The sequence below is a fragment of the Schistocerca cancellata genome, chromosome 3 (assembly GCF_023864275.1).
Source record: "Schistocerca cancellata isolate TAMUIC-IGC-003103 chromosome 3, iqSchCanc2.1, whole genome shotgun sequence".
Classification (NCBI taxonomy): Eukaryota; Metazoa; Arthropoda; class Insecta; order Orthoptera; family Acrididae; genus Schistocerca; species Schistocerca cancellata.
Window position 1 is genome coordinate 680,091,017 of NC_064628.1, and position 27,011 is coordinate 680,118,027.

The window sequence follows — 27,011 nt, forward strand, 5'->3', positions numbered from 1 at the left end:
TATGTCAGGATGGCAGTGACGAATGAAATTTAGAAATGAAACTCTTGACTTTCTGAAGCTGGGACAAAGGTTCACATGATGAGTGGTCATGTTGTTGCTTGAAAAATTCAGAAAGGACTGTGAGTGGGTCACCATACACAAATTCTTCTGCAGAAGCTCCATTGTCAGATTTAACAGCTGTAACATCAGCAACATGGCAGAAATGTCTCATGTACCATACAGTCATCAAGCAAATCAGGTATTGTCGACATGCCGGATGAACAGCTGTCACAGGACGGATCCAGCCTGTGGGCCATAGTTTGCCGACCCCTGTCATACACTGTCACTTTCGGCCTACTTTCAGCTCCCTGATTTCTTCTTCTGTTTCAGTTATGTCTTCATTGTCTGCTGCCTTTGTTTTCTTGATTCTTATCTTTTCTTTCTTCAGGTCAGTTACGTCTACCACAGGTGTCTGTATTTCCTTTTTATCTTTTTTGTGCTTGGTCTTGGTAAATAGTATGCTACCCTGCTTGGCTTGTGTGGTCTCTGTCTTTCATTTTGTGGTGACCATCTGAATGAGCGGACCAGTGATTGCCACATTAGCAAATGAACGGATCGTCTTGTTTTTGTTTTCTTCCCTAAGCATGGCATTGTCTTTTTCTAATTGTTCTATATGCCCAGTCAGTTTTGCTTGTGATATTGTCCAGTGAGTGAGTTTGCATTTCAACTCTAGTATTTTCACAGCAGTAGCCATTCTGGTTACAAGGAATTCCTCATCGGTGTATAGTACTATGTCCTCACGTTTGTCCAGCTGCACATTACTTCTTTCTGAATGCTCAGAAGTTCTTGTGGAGGGCTTTGTTGCAATCTCTGTGTTGCTTTTTGACTGATGCATGTTTCTTAATATGTAAATGAGATACCTAGAAGTTGATATGTTGATACTCTCGTATATGTACAGACGTCATTGTTACTGACGTGTCTGCTGTCTCTGAGTTGCCAATGTCACACACCTCCCTGCCACCGAAGCTGATGCCCCCCCAGTGGCCAGCAGTGTGACAGCTAGTGCTGGTGTCACTTCTCATGCAAGTTGCACTCCACATGGCCTGAACACTGATGCTTCACAATCCAATGTGGCACACCACAACAACCCTCTCAAGCATAAACATCCTGTATAGTGGCATGCCCTTAAAAGAACTTGTGAAACTGGTGTGGATCTTTCCCTCAAGTATTCCAGATGTCTCACAAATACTTCACACCATGACAAGTCCAGAGTCATGAGATCACACTCCCTAGACACTGATCAGCCCCATCTCACAGCATGTGGATAGCCTTTGCTGCAGCTACTCAGCTTCATGGGCACCACAACATCTGACTTACACAAGGCTTGGTTTTTGGATCAAGTTGCAGTGTAAAGACATTCTTGAAGGTCTGCACTATAGTATTGTATCCCAGTGATGCATTTTATGCTGATGCCTTGTGAGATTATCGACAAGTGCACAGGATCTCTCTGAAACTTATTTTTACTATCTTTGCCGTAATCTGTAAGTTTACTTCTTATCCTTATCTTTTTGACTTAGTACATTTTAGTTGATGAATAAAAGGTTATATCCGTATCTTGAAAGGTTACATACTATTTCTTATGTGGATCACTTATCGGGCTACACTGTCTTTGACCTCTTACTCCCTCTGACTCTGATACTTTCCTTTTATTGTTTTTCCTCCCTCTTCTTCACAACTTGTGGATCCCCCACAGTCTAAGATCTGAGTGACCTGTTCCTCCATTCTAATCTTTCCAGTCTGTTCTTCTTCCCTGAGGAAGCAGATAATAGTTATGAATAATAGGAAAATTTTCACTTTTAAATTTGTGTAGTAGGCAGTATTGGTGTTTCACCTCCTTATGGTAAGTTTTGGTTAACTTTTCTTCTCTTTATACTTTTTTAGTTTTCTCAAGTGAACTTTCCTTTTGATACTAACAATATATTTTCTTTTCAGGAAGATGATTACAGCCAATATAGACATGCACTTGAAACTCTTCGTAATCTTATCCGCTCAGCAACAACCTCAATGACAAGTGTTCCCTTTCCTTTAAAACATATGCGTTCTCATTATCCTTCACTCAAGGTTTGTGTAATTTTTTTTGCCATATATTGTAGAAAAGTGCAGTAATCTGGTAATCAAATGAAAGTTGCTTCTTCCAACAAATTAATGGCATTCTATTCTGCCACAATTTCTAATAAATATCTGCAAAGCTGTACTCTATTTTTCCTCTGAAATTTATTTAGATAGCATTTCTTATAACAGGAAATTCACAGAAAAATGAAAGAAGGGAAGACTCGAAGCCTGTGTGCAGATGTAATATCTGTTGTATCAATGGCTATGTCAGATGTTAAAGAATTAGAAGGAAAACGAGAGTGCCTCAAATATTGCCTCCAAGGTCTGCAGAGAGATATTGCTGATTGGGGACATGAATATGTCAGGTGGGAGATGTACACTTCTATTCTAAATATTACTATAAAAGTAGGTAACCGGACTTATTCCACAGAATTTTATATGTATGTCGGTAATCCCATTATCCCTGTTTGTTATCAGAAGAAAAGCAGTTATTCATGTATAATTCATAATGAAAAAGTAATTAGTTTTAATTTTTTTCACATTTGTTTAGTAGTAAGTAGGTGCAGGTAAGTAGTTGCAGATTGTAAATAATCAGGATTGCCACAGATTCTGGAAATCAGAGAATATGAGGGAAATTTGAAAAAAAAAAACACTGTAAAAATCTCATTTTTGTCTCAGTAGATGAAATGGTTTGTTTACTGAGGTGTCATGCATCATCACTGGCTGGGTGCAGCTGAGTATGTGCACCACTTCCCCATTCCCCAATTCCTACTGCTTCTCCCCTTCCTATCATGCCCCTCGGCTTGCGGTCAGTGCTGCCACCATTTCTTGCTGCTAGCCTAGCAGCTGCCAAAAAGAGCCAGGGAGGCATGAGGAGTGGTTTATTTGGATATTATTCTTAGAGATTGTAGACACAGCAGCCAGAGATGGCGGTCGTGTGTGCATGAGTTGTGTCTGAGTGATTGTGTTAATGTGTGTGTGCTCTCATTTTCTGACAAAAGCTGTGGCTGAAAATTTAGATGTGAGATTATGATGTTTTTTATTTCTACTTGCCTGTCTGCAGCTCAGCAGTCATCCTATCCGCCTTATTAATAATTCTCAGAGTATTTGAACAAGTTATCTACTGCACAGATTGATCACCGTGGTCTCATTTCATCAACATGCTGTCTGAGGCTTGTGAATAGCTGGCCACATGAGTGGATTTCCGCAACAGGCCAAAACCACAGACCATTTCTGCGGGTATCTGTAATGGATCAGGCTTGCTGATCTGAAGCCATTCGGTTCCCAATAATGTGCAGGCTCTGCCTGTCAGATCTGGTCTCACCGATCTGTCCGCATGCCGGGTCTGTTTGAGTGTGATGTAATGCAGCGGATTTTCATGGTTTATCCATGGACCCAGGACTGCAATCCTCCTCAGCAGGCCAGAGGCCATGGACATGGATTTCCGAAATTGCAGCTGTCTCACCGCACATACGTTGTACATTGTGACATTTTATAGAAATTTTATTTGTTCTGGTACATTCTGGCTCTTCAAATGTAGTTTATGTGTTAGAAAGTATGGACAATAAGAAGAAGAAATTTGTGTCAGTCACTGGTGGTTTGCATGCTATGTACTCATATATTTCTCAAAAGAAAAGTCATAGCTGTAAAATAGTAGATATAACACAGTGGGCAATAACTAACAATAATGAACATATTAGAACCAACATTTTATTGGCAGTCACCTGCAATATTGGTTTACACAATTCTTCCCTGCCTTATACACTTCTTTCAAGAGCCCTACTTTTTCTGAGGCTATTTCTGAAATCAGTGAAGGTATTTTAAATCTGTCTTGTGACTCCAAGGAAATGTATATTTTTGTCACCGAGTATGTTTCATTTGTTTCATTTTATTGAAATAAAATAACATCAGTGGTTTTAATGAAACACAGATACCATTTGGCTTGCCTTCCCCATCTAACAACAATTCATTAAAAAAGGTGTTGAATTTATCACTTAAGATTTGTGCTCACATCAAGAAACACCATTTGCTTGCAGTATTATTATTATTTTTTTTTAGATATTTCCTCATTTGCACTATTGTTTCGTGTAACATAGCTGCAAAGATAGTTTGTCAACTTACTTCGTAACTTACTCTTGAGATCTCAAAATCTGCCAGGAAAAAATAATAAAACTTGTTTGTAAATCAGGAAAATATCATGACATTTCATGTGGGAAAACTTGTGGCAACCCTAATAATGCTCCTGTATTATTTTGCGACTCAGCATCTCTGCTATATGGTGAGTAGCAACTTTCCTTCTCTGGTATTGTTACATTCCATCCTGGATTTTCCATTGTTAGATTACATACTGAAATTAACATCAGCTGCAAATATTATCAAGATATAGAAGATGTAATAACAATTTTCTCTAAAATTTATGTTGCAGTAAGGTACTTAAAGGGCTCTATAAAAAGAATCATGACTAATTTTTTTTTTAAATAGTGGTTATTCCAGCTCTTTTGGTTGGGAATGAATACTCTCCTAAAACACAGACCTGAATCTCAAATCAAAGCAGCAGAAATGATACTTGTATATGCAGATAAAACTGCTCCAAAAGAAACCACATGTCTTTCAGAGAGTGCTTCATTATTGATAACTGCAAAAAATATGGTTTTATTATTAACATTGTCTTCTGTGTTATTAATACACAACATGGACAGCAAGGATATCAACACACTTTCATCAGGCATGCTGGAAACTAGTTCTATATGTTTTGATGACTCTCATACATAATAAAATTCTATGTCCTCCCTACCAAGAAATCCTCAATCCAATCAAAATTTTTGTTTCGTATCCCACATGACTGTACTATCATTAATAATTGTTGGTGTCACATTAACTCAGCTGCATTTACCTGTTACCTTGAGCTAGGCTTTGAGAACATTCTTTGAAAAGTGCAAGTTGGATATTCACATGACCGATGCTCTACGAATCCATGGTGGTTTGCATGGAGGAAGTCATACTGTTCAAAATAGCTCATCATATTTGAGCTCAGAATATGTTCCAGTGTCAATGATAATGGATGGTAGTTTTGTAAGTCACTTCGTCTACCATACTGGTTGACAGGTGTTACCCATGCCTTCTTCTAATATCTGGGTAGAGTTTTTGTTTGAGTGATCTACCGTATTTAACAGTTCAGTAGTAAGCTAATTCCATCAGTCCCTGGGGCCTTGTTCAATTTTAGGAATTTCAGCTGCTTCTCAATGTCACTGGCACTAACGTATGAGAGATTCACCAAAATTGTCACCGCTTTTTAGACAAGTAAAGGAACAAGCTGGCTTTAGAAATGAGTACAGTGAATGGACCATTTACAACTCATAAATGAAATTACAGAATGGTGCAATGAGTACCGTGCAATGTACCACTTTATATGGGATGCATAGATTTTCAGAAATCTTTTGACTCAATTTCAACAGTACTGAACCACTTTTGAGAAATAGGGTGTTGATCCAACTTATTTTAATACACTGAAAAAATAGACATTAATGCAACAGCTTCCATTACATTCAAATTCTACAACTTTATTCAAATATGACTGAATAAATTTATTTTCATTATTGGCCAACTTTGGGATAATGTCATTAGTAAGTTGGCAGTATGAGTGTAACTTGTGCTAGCCCCAGCAATAGTGTGGCCACTAAAAACAAAAGTTTATTCATCCACATGCAAGTAAATGACAGATATAGAAACACTACAATAAGCAGTAGAACACAATCTGAGTAGGAGCTGTCTTTAATATAAAGGAAGACTTCTGCAGGCAGCATGGTGGACATCATACCATCTGCACCAGAGGCTGTGTGAAGTGGGTCCACTGCAGGCAGCGTCTGGTGGCCGGCCTGCACAGCTGCCAGTGGCAGACTATTTGAAGTGTAGTGTGATGGCGGGCTGGTGCCGCAGTGCTTATCCAGTTGTTGCATATGGAGTTATAGCATCCCTCCCCCGGTGGGGAGGGGATGCTCCTCTGATGTGAGGGTTGGGGCAATTGAGGACACATCCATGGCTTCTGTGGTGGGTGCCGCATGTGATGATGGTGACAGTGGAAGAAGATTCTGGGCTGGAACTGGTGAATAGGTATGGAAGTGGTGCAGCCACAGACACGTGCAGAGTACCATAAGGGAGGGCCAGCAAACACTAAAAGCAGAGACAGAGGGAAAGATAGTTACATAAAGGATCAGAAGCCCTGCCCGGAGGCCCATCCAGCCAACCATTACAAACGATGTGAGCAACTTGGCACAAAACCAGATCAGCAGCAATAGCATCTGCAACCCAGGAGCCTGTAATAGGAAACCCTTCCACTATATGTTGTGCTTCAACATCTAAGTGGAAAAAAAAAAAAAAAAAAAAAAAAAAAAAAAAAAAAAAAAAAAAAAAAAAAAAGTCGAGCTCATTCTGACCAAAAGTAGCATCTGGCCCCATCGGAATCTGAGATTGAGATATCGCATCAGCACTGGCATACTGTGCATTAGGCTGAAAATGTGCCTCATAGTTGTAGGGAGATAGAAACAAGGCCCAATGCTGTAGGCAGTGTGCTGCTTGGTCAGGCAATAAAGCATAAGGATTGAACAATGAGAACAAGGGCTTGTATTCTGTAATGAGGTGGAACTTAGACCCACACAAGAATACATGAAACTTCTCTAGATGACAGTAAGTGCTTCCTTTTCAACTTGGGAGTAGCATTACTGAGTGGAGTTGTATGTTTTGGATGCTTAAATTATTGGATGTTTGAAACCATCATCATAGCAATGTGTAAGAGTGGCCCCAAGGCCATACTGAGAGATATCTGTAGCCAAGACCAGGTGTTTGACCAGGATGGAAGGTAGCCAAACAAGGAGCAGAATGCAATTTAGATTTCACAAGCATGAACATACATTCAGAGGCCAGTGTCTACTGAAAAGGAATGTCCTTGTGGAACAATTCACGGAGAGGATGGGCCATCCTGGGCACACCCAGGATGAATTTATGATAGTAGGAAATTTACCCTAAAAATGCTTGGAGTTCTTTGACATTGTAAGGGTGAGGCAGAGCTGTAACAAAGATGACATGTTGACATAGAGGCTTTACACCATCCCAAGAAGCCTCAAACCCCAATTACACGGGATGGCTGAAAGAAGCATGACTTGGCCAAATTTCACTTCAACTCTGCAGTGTGTAAAACTATGAACAAGAAGCATAATTCGCATAAATACTCTTCTGTGGATGCCCCCATCATGACAGTGTCATTGAGATAGTTGATGCATCCTGTAATGGACATCATCAGTCATTGCAAAAAGTGCTGAAAAATTGGTGTGGCGCTAGTCACTCTAAATGGAAGCTGATATTGTTACAGTCCGAATGATGTGTTATTTACAAGGAGGAGTTTTGAATCTTCATCCAATAGAACCTGTAAACAGGCTTCAGATAAATCAGTTTTAGAGAAAAACTGGTCTCCATCAAGTTTGGCCAATAATTTGTCCTGATGGAACAAAGGGTAGGTGTCAACGATAGACTGAGTGTTAACAGAAACTTTAAAGTTCCAGCAGAGGCAAAGCTGGCCTCTTCATTTTTTTAACAAACACAAGGGAGTTGGCCATTCACTTGATGTAATAGGCTGTGTGACCCCAGTGATGTCTGCCTGTACAATTCTGATTTCACTTGATCATGCAAGGCCACTGTTATAAGGCACACCTGGAAAAACTGTAGATGAACCATAGGTTTCAGCACAATTTGGGCCATAAAATTAGTGGCACAACCTAACCCATATAAAAAAAAGAGATGGTCTAACTCCTGGTAAGGGCCCTGGGCTGAAACAAGGTGCACTGCATCCACAATGGAACCAGTACCATGCATCACCAGAAAAGACAAGGAATGAACCACAGATTTATACAAAGCAGGAGTCATAGATTTCCCCAAAATTGGAATATATTGCTTGTTGGAGCTCACCAAACATCAGGTAATGGAGACAATGCTGGAGATCCCAAGTTCATATAAATTTGTGAATCAGCAATGTCACAGCTGCACCTGTGACCAGGTGTTGTCAGAGCACTTTATCCATCAATTGCACTTCCATAAACAGTTTGTTATTATTTGTAAGCACTGGAGACACACAATTAGCTTCCTCATCCATATCTGCAGGGGAGGGCAAGGAACGACACACAGATGCTATTGTCCTTTTTTTTCTTACAGTTGTTACAATTCACCCAACACTTAGGACACACAGCCCTGTCATGTTGCACGAAACAGTATGGGCAAGATGGGAGTGCTGACCACTGCTGCTACTGTAGTTGCTGTTGTTTGGCACATTACTGTCCAGTCCAGTGTGGTTGTCATATTTGTACAGCTGCCACGTTGTCCTCCCCTGAAGAACTAACTAATGCTCAATGACCAGAAACAGGAGCCACTGTGGTCATGTCACACCAAGCCTCAATCTGATCACTACCAGCACAAGATGCCTCAAAAGATTGAGCAATCTTCAAAACTTCAGCCAAAGATGGATCCTCACTCTGTAGTGTGTATTGACACACCTCCTAGTCAGGAGCCAATCAAATGATGGTGTCACAGACCACTGAATCAGCATAGGAATCATAATGGGAATCAGTAACAAACTGACATTTGTGGCTGAAGCCGTAGAGGTTGTCCACTGAAGCCTTGTAGGGCTGTTTGGGCTCTTTATGACAATGAAAGAACTCAACACGTGCTGCTGTGACTTCTGTGTGAGTATCTTGATAATTGGACAACTGACACATTTTGTCAAACAAAAGTAACGCTGGTTCATGGAGCTTGGCTAACTGGTACATCAAGTGGTAAATTTGAGGGGAAATCCAAGAAAGAAACAAAGCTGTACACAAGTTTGTATCACTGACACCAAAAGCAAGGAAATGTTGCTGAAGCCACTTCTCAAAGCCTTTCAGTTTTCGGCTGCATCGTAGTAAGGGGAAAAGGTGTTAGGTAAGGTAATGGCATAGAAGCCTGATTAGTCAAGATGGCCCACAAATTTGTGATAGCCACTGTAACAGACTGCTGCTGCTCGAGGAGAGATTTGAGCACTGCCTCCATGTACAAGAGAACTTATGGAACAACCAAATAGACTGAGCCTATGTAAGTGAACACCACATTTGTTGATGGGGTTTACATGTCCTCAACACCAAGGTTATCAGCAACTCATTGCCAATTGCATCTTAACAACCAATAATGTGGTTGCGAAGAACTGAAGCTTATTTAACTACATTCAAGTAAATGACAGACATTGAAACAGCGCATTAAGCAGTAGAACATAGTCTGAGGAGGAGCACCAGCTGTGCTGTCTTTATTGAGAGAGGAGGGCTCTGGTAGGTGGCATGGTGAATATCGTGCCATGGCCTCTAGTCTTGTGACCCACAATAGGCAGCCTCTGTCCACTGGCCCATGCAGCTGCCAGTGGCAGACTAGTTGAATGGGAAGTCAGGTAAAGAAATTTTATATCACCAGTTCTCAGCAGTCCTAGACAAAATTTAAACTGGGAAAACAAATATGTGTTAGTGAAATATATCTGAACAATCATTGTCAAAAATAATGCATAACCATCACATGGAAATGTAAATAATGGAAATTAACAATGAAGTCATAGAAAACATTTTTGGATTTTGTATTTAGGGCAATTACAAGCAGTAACTAGGTGAACAGGAAAACAAGAAAATAAAAGAATAAAAATCACCTGATTTGCATTTAGTAAACCAAACAAAATTTTTCAAAAAGAAGTGTCAGAAATATGTTTACATTATTTGGAAAGGAGGGATAGTTACTTTTGGATACTGCATACTATAGATTTAAGTGTCAGGAAGTCGTTTCTGAAAGTATTTGTATGGAGTGTAGCCATGGATGGAAGTGAAACATGGACGATAAATAGTTTGGACAAGAAGAGAATAGAAGCTTTTGAAATGTGGTGCTACAGAAGAATGCTGAAGATTAGATGGGTAGCTCACATAACTAATGAGGAGGTACTGAATAGAATTGGGGAGAAGAGGAGTTTGTGGTACAACTTGACAAGAAGAAGGGACCGGTTGGTAGGACATGTTCTGAGGCATCAAGGAATCAACAAATTTAGCATTGGGGGGTAGCATGGAGGGTAAAAATCATAAAGGGAGACCAAGAGATGAATACACTAAGCAAATTCAGAAGGATGTAGGCTGCAGTACGTACTGGGAGATGAAGCACTTTGCACAGGATAGAGTAGCATGGAGAGCTGCATCAAACCAGTCTCAGGACTGAAGACCACAACAACACTTCATCCGCTATTATAATTATTAATGGCGTATCAGTAAAGAATGGAATTTAGTTAAACTTTATTTAAATAGATTTGGAAGAAAGCTCACATAAGCATATGGTTGAGTTGCTACAACTAATCTTATTTTCTGAAAATAGTGAGTTAAACTTTTAGTGTAAGTTCTGTTTTCATACTTTCTTATTCCTTACAGAAGGCCTGAGGCACTTTTCTTCAGTTACCGGTATTGCATTTTGTTTTGTGTAGTAGGGTGCTCAATTTCTACAAAGGTTATTAGTTTTGTCTATATAATAATTAATTTTTGAAATTTACTTATGTAATTTCATGTCTGCATGTTATAATGCAGGCAATTGGAGACAGAAATAGCTGAAGAATGGTTGGAGACCCCTTTGTACAATAATGACAGTACTAGAGAGCAATTACTCAAGCTTGTCAAAGCAATAGTAGAGTTTGATACAAAACATAATGCAGAAATACAAGCCTGTGATCTTTTAATGGAGATTGGTTGCCTTGATGTCCTTGAACCCTATGTTGATGCAGCAAATCACTCACGCATTTGTCGTTACCTTGCAAGGTAAGACTGATACATATTTATTGCAGAACAGACATTTTACTAGCAAAAAATGTTTTGTTTTTTATCTTATTGTAGCCAGGATGCATTTTAAGTGATGATAAAAACTGATAAATTACTAACAGCAAATCTCTCCACTATATCTAGTTATTTTATTGAGAACTGAACATTTGCAATGACGCAGTCTTTATCACATGTACATACTAATATGGTAGGGAAGTCAGTGAATTTCAAAAATCTAATTCAGTATTACACTTTCAAAACTCTTTAAAAATGAAAATAGTATTCTGATAGTCATTTGTACAACTTTTATTTTTAAAACTGAAATGTTGTCAGCTATTTCAGTGGAAAGGCAGTGCCAATTTTTAAATAAAAAATATTTTGTTTGTTTCTGGACTATCTTACAACTTACTGTTAGGACACAGACTGCAGACAGGTGGTTTCAAGGTTTTGTTTGAAAATGGAAAAGGATTTTGTTGCCATTGCAAAGAAAAGAAGGCAAAACTGTATTCTCTGAAATTTACCAGAAACTCCTGCATGACATTTCTAACTGAAACACTGAAAATCTGTTATCAGAGCTTAGGACATTTTAACTACTGACCTAAATGTGCCCCCTAAATATGTGGAAGGAATTAACGTTTGAGGTATGAAGACACCAGAATTGTGCATCATCTGCATTTAAAGCAAGCAAACAAGACTTCCACGTCACAAGAGAATGAGCAATATGTCAACTGGAGGTAGTATACAGTGAAGTCATGGGTTCTATTACTCCTATGTCTTACAACAAAAAGAGATACAACATTACATTTCTGTATGACTGTGCCCATTTCACAGCTGTATATATGATGGAAAATAAATTCAAAGTACTGGAATGTGTTAAACAGAATGGAATTGCAGCTACTGCTCATTTTAGTTTGAGGATTAATAGGTTCTGCTATGATAATGGACATGAATATTTGTCAAACAAAATTAAAAACTGTTTTAGAGATAAGGGAATCCCAAATCAATTGGCAGTGAGATAATCACAACAAAATGAAGTGAGTGAGTACATGAATAGGAACATAACAAACAAGGCTCACTGCATGTTGTTGACAGTGGACTTAAAAAATGTTTTTGGACAGACACAGTATGCATTGTGTTCACTTGATAAATAGAAAACCAATATATACATTGAAAATAACAGTTCCTGCTATTCTGTCATATTGTGAATTCCCAAAGTTGCAGACACTTTCTTGACATATTCATAACTTCATGGAGAAGTAATCACTGAAAAATTTGATTGCAAAAGAAAGAAGTACTTAGTGTTCATATTGTGTTAATGGATGTCAGCTAAGTTGTCTGGAAGAGGTTGCATCCCTCTTGGAAGAGATGTCAAGATTGATAACAATCGTTTTGATTTTAGCGATGACAATTGGTTCTCTTGCAAAAAAGACACAAATGATGAGGTTATCATTGGTGAAGAAAATGCCAATGACTAAGAAAATTACTCTCAAATGATAATGCAGCTGAAGACATGAAATATTCTAAAATCCACAAAGTGTAAGAGAAAGAAAATATCCATCGTGGATGGAAGATTATGCTGTATTAGCAGAAACGAAAGTCGAGCATGTTCCGGAGAGTTTCAATGAGATCTACAGCAGATTGAATAAAAGAGAATGGTTTCACATTGTAGCAGAAGAGATGTGAGTAATAAATGGAAATAGGACATTACCTGAATTACCTAATAACAGAAAGGCTATCAATACAAAGTGGATTTGTAAAGTTAAATTTGATGATGTTAGCAGTGGTTGTACTCAAAGAAAAGTTTTTGACTATGATGAAACATATATGCTCCTGTAGCAAGGTTGACAACTCTGATATCATTACTTGCTGTTATGAATCATGAAAAATTGATTGCAAATCAAATGGATGTAAAAGATACTTGTCTCAGAAAAATTTAAGTGAAGAAATTGATTGCAAATCAAATGGATGTAAAAGATACTTGTCTCACAAAAATTAAGACGAAGAAATTTGTGTAAAGATACCAGTAGGATTTAAGTAAAATGAGGTACTGTAGGTAAGCTAAACAAAGTAATTTATGATCTAAAGCAGGCCGCAAGATCTTGGAATTTAAAGTAAGAAAGTATCTTACAGGGAGTTATTAGGATGTTTGCTCTATGTAACTCAAACAACACAACCTGATTCTCACTATACTGTTACTTATTCTAGTTGTTATCAAAGTGATTGAAAGAAATCACATTGAAGTAAAATATTGCATTTCATAAAAGTCACACTAGATTGTAGGATGTGTTATAAAAATGAGGAAAACAATGAAACTGTAGTAGCTTATGTTGATGCTGATTGAGTCAATGAGTCAGACAGATAATCAACATCACGTCATGCTATCAACCTGTTTGATATCACTGTAAGTTGGGGAAATTAAACCAAAATACTAAATGGTGTCTTCTACAGATGTTGAATTTCTATCACTTGCAACTTAGATTGTAGAATATTTGTGATTTTAGGTATTCCATTACCTAAAAAATTTTCAAAACGAAAAACTTACGATTTATGGAGAGAGTGTCTTGACTTTCTTGTCTTTGTAAGTGAGAATATAAAAGGTAAAACACATAGGTACTAAACATGTGTTTTTAGAGGTTCATGATTGAAAAGGAAAATAGACGTGTAGTACATTTGTTCAGAAAATCGTTTAGCTTACTTTTTTCAAAATCATTGTGCAAACAAAGATTTGAAAAATTGTCACAAGGACTGAGAATGTGTAAAATTGTTGACTGATGTTATGTAGAATTGAGGCAGAGGGAAAGAACAGCAGTTCTATATTTTGCTCATTAAGATTAGTGTACAATGCATTCACCTATGGTAATGGAGAGCCTTCAAACTGTTCAGAGTATAGAGAGAGAGAGAGTGTGTGTGTGTGTGTGTGTGTGTGTGTGTGTGTGTGTGTGTGTGTGTGTGTGTGTTTTGTTGTAAAGTAGTATGTATGTTGTCATTGTAAAGTATGTCTAATATATCGTTCTTTCTTCAGTGAATAAATTTATTAAAACTAAACTTTCTTGCCTGCTAACTATGTTGTATTACCAACACCATATAGCACCTTATAGCCATCTCTATGAAGAAGAGCTAGAAGAAATTATGGTGTAAGATCTTGAACTCATCAATTTATCAACAGAAACAATCAATTTTTGAAAATGTACTGTAACTGTATAGATAAAAATTTACTCACCAAGCAGTGGCAGCAGAAGCACACATATAAGTTTGCAAGCAATCGGAGCCAGTGGCTCCTTCTTCTGTAGGAGTGTTGAAGAGGAAGGAAGAGGGGTGAAGGTAAAGGACTGGCATCGCTTGGGAAAAAGGAGTAGAGTTCAGAAAAGTTGCCCAGAACTTAGGGAAGTCTTACCAGGTGGGATAAAAAGGAAAGACTGGTTGGTGGGGTCTGCACTGGATGAGATTTGAAAACCTGAGAGTTTAAAGGTGGAACATACACAAGACATAGATAACTGCCAAAAGATAGTGCACTGGTTAATAAGAGTGGAAAGCTAAGTGCATTGCATGTAATTGGGGGGGGGGGGGGGGGTTAAAAAATAAACAGGTCAGAATATGAAAGATATAGAAAATGAAAAGGGAGTGAAGAAAGGAATGGATACTGTGAAGAAATCTTGAGACTGAAGAAATTAATGTAAATTAAGGCCAGGTGGGTGGCAGAAACAGAGATGTCTTGTAGCACCAGTTCCCACCCACCAGCAAGTTCTCAGAAAATGGTATCTGTGGGATAAGCCAAGATGGTATGTGCGGTGAAACAGATACAAAGGTCATGAGTGACATGTTGTAGAACATGTTCAGCAACAGGATATTGTGTTTTACCATGCCTGTGTCCATTCATCTGAACTGACAGCTTGGTGGTAGTCATACTGATGTAAAAGGCCAATCAGTGTTTACATAACAGCTGTTATATGATGTGTCGTTCACATGTGGCTCTCCCTGTGCTAGTATGTTTTGTCAGTTACAAGGTTGGTGTACATGATGGTAGGGGATGCATAGGTCAAGTCGTACAGTGGGGATGGTCACAAGTATAGGAGCCATCAATTAGGGAGATAGGTACAGAAGGAGCATACGTTCAGACAAGGATATTGGAGAAACTGGAAGTACGGCGGAGACCTATTCTAGGTGTGGTGGACAAAATGTCAAACAGAATGGACTTCATTTCAGTGCATGATTTTAGGAAGTTATAGCCTTGTCAAAGTAGCTGATTAATACATTCAAGACCAGGATAACACTGAGTGACAAGTGGTGTACTCCTAAGTCATTTTTTGGAGGGATCAGCAGTACTAGGACTGGATGTGATGGCCCAAGAAATCTGCTTTGGAACTGGCAGACAACTTCATTTCAGTATATGTCAATTTTCTCCATTTATGGCACACATCCAATCCAGTAACAGTGATATGAAGAACACTGTTCTGAAAATGAGATTTTTGAATCTTGTATTTGACAAAAATATCACCTGGGGAATCTAAAACGAAGCTTGCATAAAGTACTTCTTATGATGTCTTAACTACACATTGTGGGGAGCCTTTTCTTATGTTGAAGCTGTGAGCATTAGGTTCTCTCCCAAGGTTGTGATGAGAATGGCTTCTCATAAATTTCATTAGCAATTGTAAATATTCTGAGGGTACAGTTGGAATGCTGATCCCTTGAAGAGGTGTGAAAAAATGATAAAAATTATGAACAACACAAATTATACTCACAGATAATGCTTGTGTGGTAACTAATTTCGATATAAGTTATGAAATAACCCAAAATATTGGGCCATAAAGCATTAATGGGAAGTAATATACCAAATATGTAAAAAAGTTGATTTGTTTGTTTCTGAGACTAGTAATTACATGAAGAGAAAAAGTTGCATTCTTGCCTAAAATGCATTATTGAGAATTTCTTCTGATGTTTGATGTCTGCTTAGTGGAATTTCTTTTAAATACATAATGTAGTAGAGTGCACATAAAATTGAACCTTCTAGGGGCCATGTGTTTTTTCTCCCAATTACCAAAATCTCCTTTCCTTCCTTCATTCATTGAACAATTCTGAACCCATTAAAAAAAGTGGGATTCATAGCTGCTGTGTAATTCATAGCTGTTGTTTGCATGCCATAGCTGCAAGTTTGAAAACAATATTGTACAATAAGTTGTGTGGCTATTTACTGTCCCGTCAATAGCCAATGTGAATTATTTGCCCATGTATACTTTAGCAATGATTTCTCATTCTTTTCTTGTCTCATTATTTGGGATGTGGTATAAGAGAGAATATATTTTCACATTCCTTAAGATTTCCACTTCTTTTGCTCAAAATTTGTTATTAACTTTGCCAAAGGCTGGTGGTTCACACTCATGTAAGAAGACACGTCAAGTTCCAGACAGGTTTAATTAAAAGAGTTTCTTTTAATCATGCCTGTATGCAGCATGACTTATCTTCTTTATTGTAAGTAGCAATCTAGCAATCTGCCTTTTCCTACATTGTTGATATTCCTACCTGGAGTTTCCATTGTTTGATCATTGCCTAACTTCTTTAGAAACATCTATAGTTCTGTTGAAACTACCATAGCTTTACAATATACAAACTGTGTCTGTTAATGTTTTGTCTTTGAAAGTTTTGATTTGATAATGTTCATTGGATTGTTCGTAGTTGAAATTAGAAGTGCTGGTTTTCAGTGAATAAAATAACTTGTTTAGTTAGATGTTCTTTGCGATTTGTGTTACCCAATCCATCCATTGAGTGTTAGGGGCTATTACTTGAGTATATATTTATATAGTTAATGGAGGTGAGGATGCAACAGAAGCAAATAGCAAATGGAATGCAAATCATTCATAAGAAATATGACTGCCGAAACATCTAAGACTTTAAGTTGACAAAAATTTATTTTACATAGGGAATGACACAACATTACACTAGTGTGCAGAAACTGCAACACTTCACCATGATTGCTAAAATCTGTTGTTTTTTGTGTATATTTTAGTTATGTTTTCTTGCCATAATAAGTGATTTGTGTGAATTCTTCAATTACGGGTAGAAATTTGAAGTCTGTTTTAAACGTTTTCAGTTGTGCTTTATATGTTGATGAAGCTGAACGTTCTGCAATACTAAATACTGTAATGAACACATATATGAAGTTTCAAGAACATGGCCGTGCACTCTGCTTAGCATTGCAGATAGGTGACATGGAGAAAGTTGGTGCAATTTTTAATGCATGTACAGATCTGTAAGTACTTTGTTAATAATTAAGTATTAATTGTTTAAGAAATTTAGCCCACAAAAGCCTTTTGTGCAGTGATGATAATGTCATTAACATATTTTCATTGATTGAGAAGCTACTGTGACTTGATAACCAGCAACTACAAGTGACAAAGTGTAAGTGGTCAGCATTATTGAAAGAACTAAGTAGAGATGATGTAGGGCTCATACTCATTTTATTTTCATGGGGGCATATAGCAGCTGAGTAGTGGCCTGAGTTATTTCAAATGCTTGCACTGTTGACACCAAAATAGGGTTGGTGTGCTTGTGTACTATGGTGGGTGCATCTTTGACTGACACAGAAGTGAAAATCACATAGAAAACAAAGTCATTACTCGTAAATACTAATTTTTACACTGGTGAGGTTGACAGGTGACTTCCTGATTGCAACTGAGGCCACATGAGACAATCAGCTATGCCAAATATGATTGACAGGCTAGTGAAACTGAAGATAGGCTAACACTTCCTGGTACTGGGTGCATGGTACATGAAATTTAAGTCTTTAAAGATATACAGATTTCAGAAAATGGCATGCATACATTATTTATGAATTGGAATAATTTATAGAAGAGCTGATATGACTTGTGGTCCAATCAAGGTTTAAAAGTTGCATCCTTTTTATTAGGGTAATTTACCTGGAATTACATTAAATTATAGCAGAGTAATTGCCAGCTGCAAGGGTATTATGTTCCTTGACATCAAACAGTTAGTAAAGGAATAGAAAGATAATGCCATGACTAAGATCAGAAGTACCATAAACAGAGAAATAGACTATTTTGAAATACTATCAACTTTACCTCAAAGGTATTACTGTTTCCAGATTACATTCTAACTCATTTAATCCAAATAATAGTTTGACATTATATGTGCTGTTTCAAGTGCAAATGACCAGTCTACCAGTTAATTGTGACCTTATGCTATGATGTGGAACAAGTTAGCTGTACAATTATGGTATATCTTCTCAGCAGAAAATACTACAACAAGCTAACCATTTATATGATTTCTTATAGTTTATTTATTTATTCTATATTTATTTCTGTTAAGTGTCTCTCTCTCCGTCTCTGGAACACACACACACACACACACACACACACACACACACACACACACAGTAGTACTACTACTAAATTAAAAATTCTTGAGTAGAAGAAATTTTCAAGTGGATGCGATTTCAGTGTTTTGTGTTTGAAGCTAATTTTATTATCTTTTAAGTGCTTTACGTCCATGGGCAGATGGTCAAAGATTTTTATGACTGAATTCCTCACTCATTTCTGTGCCATACTAACAGTGAGTGATCGTTTGTGTAAATCGGTCCTCCTTCTAGTATTACACACTGCCAGGAAAAAAAAATAGTACGATCTCGTAGAGTTTTCCAATTCACTCAAGATGTATTGTTGCAATAGTGCATGCGGAGTTCTTGAAATGATTACAGTTACAGATCAGTAGCACTAGCAGTTCTGAGGTACCACATATCAACCCATGCTGAAACACCCACATTAATATGTGGTGTAGCCTCCACGGGCAACAATGCAGGCACTGACTCTGGCATCCAGCCAGTTGTCAAGATGGTGAATACTGTCCTGAGATGTGTTAGTCCATGCCTACTTGACCTATTCACATAGTTCTGTAAGAGTTGTTGGTTGATGAGTCACTCAAGTCACTTCTCATTCCATCATATCCCACATGTGTTCAGTTGGAGACAAGTCTGGAGAATGTGCTGGCTGGGGAAGCTGCTGTGCATCTTGCAGAGTACATTGAGATCCACAAGCAATAGTATTACCCTGTTGGAACAACACATCACCTTCCTTTTGTAAGAATGGGAAAACAGTTGGTCTAACAACATTCTGTGTGCTGAGTGGATGTTAGCATCCCCTCCAGAAACAGCAGAGGTGAATGAGAGTTGTAGCTTACCACACCACAGACCATAAGACCTGGGGTCAGGTCAGTGTGTCTTGGACAAATGCACTCTAAGAGACAGCAGTTACGAAGTCTATGTCATGTGCACAAACTACCATCACTTGCATGCAGGCAGAATCCGCTTTTATTGGTGAAGTCCACAGCATGTCATTCCATCTTCCAAGTGATCCTTTGATGGCTCCAGTCAAGCCATGTGTGTTGATGCTGTGGAATGAGTTGAAAACAGACAAGGGGTGTGCATGTCCATAGACCAGCTGCTAATAATTGGTTTGCAACAGTTTGTGTTGACGTGTCTGGGCACATAAGACCTCTTATCTGTGCTGTGGTTGCTGTACAATCTGCCACTGCTGCCTTTACTGTACAACAATCTAGGTGAGCATCTGTACTGCTTGGCCATCAGAACCTCATCTAAGGATGTGAGAATGTTCACATGACCACTGATACAGCATTGTTGCATGACTGAACAGCACATACACCTTGTGTGGCAATTCTCCAAAAGAACCCTTCCACCGCTCAGAAAGCCACAATTTGACCGCTTTCAAACTCACTCATTTGGTTGTAGGAAACACAAGTACATTTCTGTGGCACAGTTGCCTGCTTGCTTCACATGTTTGCACCACACTGAGCCTTCTGTCAGTGAGCATTCCCTATTGAAGGGTAGGCACATATGGCACTACAGTGACTGTGCCAGTATGTCACCTGTTGGCAGATGATGTTGAAAACATGAACAGTACATCTAGTACCCCCAGGTATCATGTGTCATCATCAGATTAAAATCGATGCTGTCTTTCCACGTATACTATTTGTTTTTCTGGCAGTGTACTTATGAAGTTATTGTTGTTTTAAACTGTGATAACAAACTTCATAAGGGAGTAAATGTACTGTTAGACTGTTGTACGTATGCCCACCTGTTAAAAGGGCTGTCTACAAGAGATTCTAGAGTGGACATCACATATTACCTGTATAAAATGTTCTTGGTTTTCAAACTGTGTTGGTTTGAATTGACACGGCCTGAATACTGAGAAAGACCTGAGGACACATTTTATATTACCCTTATTAGGTCCTTCTATACAACAAACACTTTTTTTCTCAATGATGAGTTACCCTAGAATATGATGTCATAAGACATTAGCAAATGAAAATTTGAAATGTAAGTCAGCTTTTTGAAATTGTAATCTTAAAAATCTGATATTATCCGTAACACAAATGTTGCAGAGCCTATATGTTTAAGAATATATGTAACATGTAACTTGCAGTTCAAGCTCTTATCAGTAGAAACACTTAAGTATTTAGAATATTCTGTTTCATATATTTATTTTTCCTCATGGCAGAAACAGTTCACCTGCTGACCAGTTAGGTACTCATAGGTACTCATTGTTCTACCCTGCCTATATGTGCAGATTGCTCCAGATACTTATGTTATATCTGGTCTTTGTTGATTAAAAACATAATCAGGAGATAAAGGTTATGCAATGTGTATTATGTTCTCATGTGGAGAACAGGGTTAGAGCCATACAGCCTTGAGTTTTCTTAAAGTCATTCACCACAGCAAGGAAACTGCTTATTATGATGGTTCTTTTTAACATTAAGATGATTGCTTGTATGTTGTCACAAGCACCAGCAATTGTAAAACCAATTGTAGAACCAAATCAGAACAAATACACAAGCTTTTGTATGTAAATTGACCAGTATTCAAATATTCAAAATTTATTCCAGTTAAGATGTGTTGCCCCCAAGCAGACAAAGAAAACAGAAGCAGTGACAAAGTCTTCTTGGGTGATCAGCCAAGTGGTGATGTCATCTTGTCACAACATTTCAATGAGTTCTGTACCCTTCACCTTCAGTTAAAGGGTCACTTTGCCCGAAGATGAAGAGTATGAAATTCATTGAAACACTGTGGCAAGGTGAGACCACCACTTGGCTAATCACTTGAGAAGATTTTTGTCTCTGGAATATACCAAGAAAACCTCCAGTCACATAAAAGAAAAGTAGTTACTTCCAAAAGAAAGAGTCATTATGTGAAAATAGTAAATGTCTAATGAAAATCAGTAACAACACTGAAAGGACAGTACTAAAACAAACACATCCTATTTCTGTTGTAGTGTACAACAAATTATAAGAGTACACCTCTAATGACGATAAAGAATTTGAAACATTCCTCAAGGGACCAAAAAGCCCTTTCCATGAACCACTATAGGCACATGTCCCCAGATTGAAGCTAGTGGTAGGGATAAAATCAGTAGTGGCAGGGATAAAATAAAATCACATCAATATGGTGACTCACATGCTATAGTGTAATGTAAATGAGTTGAGAATGCATGTGGAGCAATTCTGTATTTAACTGCAAATCAGGCCACTATTCTGGACCTGCACTCTTCCTTCCATGTCTTAACATGTGTTCCTGACATTATAAACAATACACTGCAGGAAATGGTTGACAGTTTGAATTGCTGTGACCATTCGACAACCTGGTTACACAAAAGAAACTGAGAAGTATCTAAAAACAGACCACAGTGATGGATGGTCGGATGGTCACAGAGGCTAAATTGATGCTGTGTAGCCAATTGGCTGTATTTTAACATCAAAACAGCTTTTAAAAATGTGCAGAATGCATTACAAACATGACTCACAACACTGCTGATTTACTCTTTCATAGCCTTCAGCTCATTTATGAAATCCAACCATTTTCTGGTGCAGTAAGTAACTCCACTCTGCAGTCAGTCATAAGCATATAGTACTGTAACTTTTGAACAGAGAACCTTACAACTATTAGTATAACAAAGACAATGTTTCACCAAAATAATACTATAGAGATTATGGTGTGAATTTCTGATCACAAGAAAACATTCAAATAAATTCTCAGTAGTCAGCAGGACAAACCTCGAGTAAAATTTTTGAGTGTCATGGGAGGTGCTGAGTTACTGGACTGATGCAAATTTGTGCTCTCCATACCAACCTTAAAGAAATAACCCAGGCTGTGGTATAACATCTGATTACAGTGAGAGCCCCCACCATTCAGATCAGTGTAAGTGCCAGTTGAGACTTTTGTTCAAACAAGGAAGAACTTCACAGATTTTCCTTCACAATGTGGTGACTGAAGTCGACACTGTCTACAGCAGATGTCACAACACCAAGTCATGCTATTCCCATTACACCATAGTCTTCACTTCACAGGGCCAGTTAATAAAATACTCCTCACACTGTACGAGTAAATATGAGAAACAAGACACTTTTCCTACTCATGGAGGGATAAGATTTTCTAAACCATAATTACTGTACATGCCCAAGTAACTACCACCATTCAGCATTAAAAACAATGTAAAAAACTCCTTGGAGCAGATAACTAAGTATCATCTTGTCTATGTCTCATATTTAAATTGCTCCTAAGTTGTGTACCTTGAAGTTTTCTTAGAATAATTAGTATTGGGTGAAGTTTTGGAATTACAGCCAGATATTTTGACTTCTTGTCGCAATATTTCAGCTGACAGTAGATGTTGTTGTTGTTGATGTTGTTGTGGTCTTCATTTCTGAGACTGGTTTGATGCAGCTCTCCACACTACGCTATCCTGTGCAAACTTCTTCATCTCCCAGTACATACTGCAGCCTACATCCTTCTGAATCTGCTTACTGTATTCATCTCTTGGTCTCCCTCTATGATTTTTACCCTCCACACTGCCCTCCAATACTAAATTTGTGATCCCTTAATGCCTCAGAACATGTCCTACCAACCGATCCCTTCTTCTAGTCAAGTTGTGCCACAAACTCCTCTTCTCCCCAATCCTATTCAGTACCTCCTCATTAGTTATGTGATCTACTCATCTAATCTTCAGCATTCTTCCGTAGCACCACATTTTGAAAGCTTATATTCTCTTCTTGTCCAAACTAGTTATCGTCCATGTTTCACTTCCATACATGGCTACACTCCATACATACAGTATATGTTCAGAAACGACTTCCTGACACTTAAATCTATACTCAATGTTAACAAATTTCTCTTCTTCAGAAACACTTTCCTTGCCATTGCCAATCTACATTTTATATCCTCTCTACTTTGACCATCATCAGTTATTTTGCTCCCCAGATAGCAAAAGTCCTTTACTACTTTAAGTGTCTCATTTCCTAATCTAATTCCCTCAGCATCACCCGACTTAATTTGACAACATTCCATTATCCTCGTTTTGCTTTTGTTGATGTTCATCTTATATCCTCTTTTTGAGACACTGTCCATTTCGCTCAACTGCTGTTCCAAGTCCTTTGCTGTCTCTGACAGAATTACAATGCCTTCGGCAAACCTTAAAGTTTTTATTTCTTCTCCATGGATTTTAATACCTACTCTGAATTTTTCTTTTGTTTCCTTTACTGCTTGCTCAATATACAGATTGAACAACATCGGGGAGAGGCTACAACCCTGTCTCAGTCACTTCCCAACCACTGCTTCCTTTCATGCCCCTCGACTCTTATAACTGCCATCTGGTTTCTGTACAAATTGTAAATAAGTCCTTTGCTCCCTGTATTTTACTCCTGCTACCTTCAGAATTTGAAAGAGAGTATTCCAGTCAACATTGTCAAAAGCTTTCTCTAAGTCTACAAATGCTAAAAACGTAGGTTTGCCTTTTCTTAATCTAGCTTCTAAAATAAGTTGTAGGGTCAGTATTGCCTCACGTGTTCCCATATTTCTATGGAATCCAAACTGATCTTCCCCAAGGTAGGCTTCTACCAGTATTTCCATTCATCTGTAAAGAATTCTTGTTAGTATTTTGCAGCCGTGGCTTATTAAACTGATAGTTTGGTAATTTTCACATCTGTCAACGCCTGCTTTCTTTGGGATTGGAATTATTATATTCTTCTTGAAGTCTGAGGGTATTTCGCCTGTCTCATACATTTTGCTCACCAGATGGTTGAGTTTTGTCAGGACAGGCTCTCCCAGGCTGTCAGTAGTTCTAATGGAATGTTGTCTACTCCCGGGGCCTTGTTTCGACTCAGGTCTTTCAGTGCTCTGTCAAACTTTTCACGCAGTATCGTATCTCCCATTTCATCTTCATCTACATCCTCTTCCATTTCCATAATATTGTCCTCAAGTACATCGCCCTTGTATAGACCCTCTATATACTCCTTCCACCTTTCTGCTTTCACTTCTTTGCTTAGAACTGGGTTTCCATCTGAGCTCTTGATATTCATACAAGTCGTTCTCTCTTCTCCAAAGGTCTCTTTAATTTTTCTGTAGGCAGTATCTATCTTACCTCTAGTGAGATAAGCCTCTACATCCTTACATTTGTCCTCTAGCCATCCCTGCTTAGCCGTTTTGCACTTCCTGTTGATCTCATTTTTGATACGTTTGTATTCCTTCTTGCCTGCTTCATTTACTGCATTTTTATATTTTCTCCTTTCATCAATTAAATTCAATATTTCTTCTGTCACCCAAGGATTTCTAGTAGCCCTCATCTTTTTACCTACTTGATCCTTTGCTGCCTTCACTACTTCATCCCTCAAAGCTACCCATACTTCTTCTACTGTATTTCTTTTCCCCATTCTTGTCAATTGTTCCCTTATGCTCTCCCTGAAAGTCTGTACAACCTCTGGTTTAGTCTGTTTATTCAGGTCCCACCTCCTTAAATTCCCACCTTTTTGCAGTTTTTTCAGTTTTAATCTACAGTTCATAACCAATAGATTGTGGTCAGAGTCCACATCTGCCCCTGGAAATGTCTTACAATTTAAAACCTGTTTCCTAAATCTCTGTCTTACTGTTATAATCTATCTGATGCCTTTTAGTATCTCCGGGATTCTTCCATGTATTTACACAGAAAAACAAGTATGCTAATGTACCAGATGATTGTAATTAAAATGAGGGTGTTCTGAGTGCTGTAGTGCAGGCTGTATACATTATTGCAGAACACTGAAACATTTTAGTTACGTTCATTAATTTTGTGCTCATAAGGTATGTTGAAAAATTAATAGTTCCACTTTCTGCCACCAGATGAAAGTGGGCCCAATGTGGTGTGGATGCAGGAAAAGGGGAGGAATTATCAAACACGTGATAGAGTGGTTCTGGCATGTGTATTAAGATATGATCACAAGTTCAACATGTGTACAGTATGGTCTCCCAACCCAGCAACATGCTTTATCTGTAATATAGCATGGACAACAGTTGCACAAGGAGGTCATTATAATGTGCAGATGTCACTGTACATTAACAGGCTTGCAACGTGCCTCCTCTCAAAGAAAAACAGACCGAGAATGAAGTATATTGTGATATGATGCCATGCAGTCACATAAGCTGAGTACAGTGGATATTCCTGCACAGCTTGTGGTGGAGTAGAGGCCCATGTGCAGCAGTTCTACACATTCAGCCATTGTGCAGAGCAACATGTGCCTTGTCTGTCCAAAGAACATTCACCAGCTACATTGCACCCATTTCCATGCATCCCAAAAAATGAAGGGCAAAGTCACGGAGTCGTAGCCTCTCTCGGGGCTTTATTTGTTGCACATTCTGAATCTTGTTTTGTTATCAGTGTTAAACATGCTGCAAACCTTTTGAAGTGTTGACCAGGGGAGAGACAATTCTCTTGACACTGCACGAACACTGGCTGCAGAATTTGAGGTATGTGCTGCATGGTCAGCTAGAGCTACAGCAACTTCATCATCAACTGTCACAGGAATGGGCCATCTCCCTCTCTCTTCTACACCAGCTAATTCTCCTGTTTCTTCAAGTTTCTTGATTATATTCTTTGGCTCATTTATTGACATGAAGCCTCTTTGCAGTTGTTTCTGACAGTGATATTCCCACAATTCAATGCTGCTATTGCTGCCATTCTTATGAGAACTTTAAAAGGAGTGCAAGATCTTTCTTGTCAACTGTCATAGCATTTCTTTGGAAAACATGAACCTTCTTAACCCTATACACAAATAGTCACTTCACAAAAGAAATCAAAATGCATCACCAAGCAACAAACAACATGCTGACATCAAAACAGGAAACATTTCACATTCTGGTTGCTTACAGTGCTATATTTTCATCTGGTGGCAGAAAGTAGAACCTGTTATGTTTTTCAGCATACAAGGTCTGTTCAGAAGCTTTGGAACTTTATCTACAACATTTTTCTATGCTTATCTTTTGCTTATTGTGTATGTTCCCTTTCAAACTACTCTTCTCCACAATTAATGCACCACTCCCAACTCCATTTCCACTTCCAGAAGCAGGCTTGGCAAGTCTCTTGCTGGATTGTACAAAGTACTGTCTGTGAATTTGCTTCTGTCATGTCTATCATTGCCCATCTTCATCCTTTCAACAGGTTTTTCAACTTTGGAAATAATAAAAAGTCTGCAGGGGCTAGGTCTGGAGAGCACAGAGGATGAGACAGCAGACTGATTTCGTTTTTTGTGCAATAGTCATGCACCAAGAGGGATGAATGTGCAGGTGCATTATTCTGATGCAAGAGCCATGAATTGCCTTGCCACATTTCGGACCACTCTCTCATCTTCTAGCGGGTATTGCAATATGTTCTGATAATACTTTCGATTAACATTTTTTTCCTGTGGCATGAATTCATGAGGAACTAATCCTTCAGAGTCAAAGAAAACCGTCAGCACGGTTTATGATATTTGACTTGACCTAATGATCTTTTTTTTGTTCTTGGAGAATGTTCCCCAACCCATCACAAAGATTGAACTTTAGTATAACCATATACCCACATCTCATCACCAGTTATGATTCTCTTAAGGAACAACTTGTTCTCATTTGTGTGCTCGAAAAGCTCTTCACAGAATGCAAGGTGAAGGTAATTCTGGTCTTGACTCATGGGCTGTGGGACAAATTTGGTAGCAACATAATGAATTCCAAGAAGCTATGTGAGAATTTCATGACATGACTCACCCGAAATG

The 27,011-nt window shown here is 38.3% G+C and overlaps 1 protein-coding gene across 1 annotated transcript in view; it reads left to right on the forward strand.

Moving 5' to 3' along the window:
* The window catches only part of LOC126176505 (26S proteasome non-ATPase regulatory subunit 2-like), a 213,722-nt gene that overhangs the window by 22,817 nt on the left and 163,894 nt on the right, over window positions 1–27,011 (forward strand). The window contains exons 3-6 of the mRNA XM_049923661.1: window positions 1,972–2,100; window positions 2,281–2,456; window positions 10,713–10,940; window positions 17,026–17,184. Of these exons, the coding sequence (XP_049779618.1) occupies window positions 1,972–2,100; window positions 2,281–2,456; window positions 10,713–10,940; window positions 17,026–17,184 (692 nt within the window). The remainder of the gene's footprint in view (window positions 1–1,971; window positions 2,101–2,280; window positions 2,457–10,712; window positions 10,941–17,025; window positions 17,185–27,011) is intronic.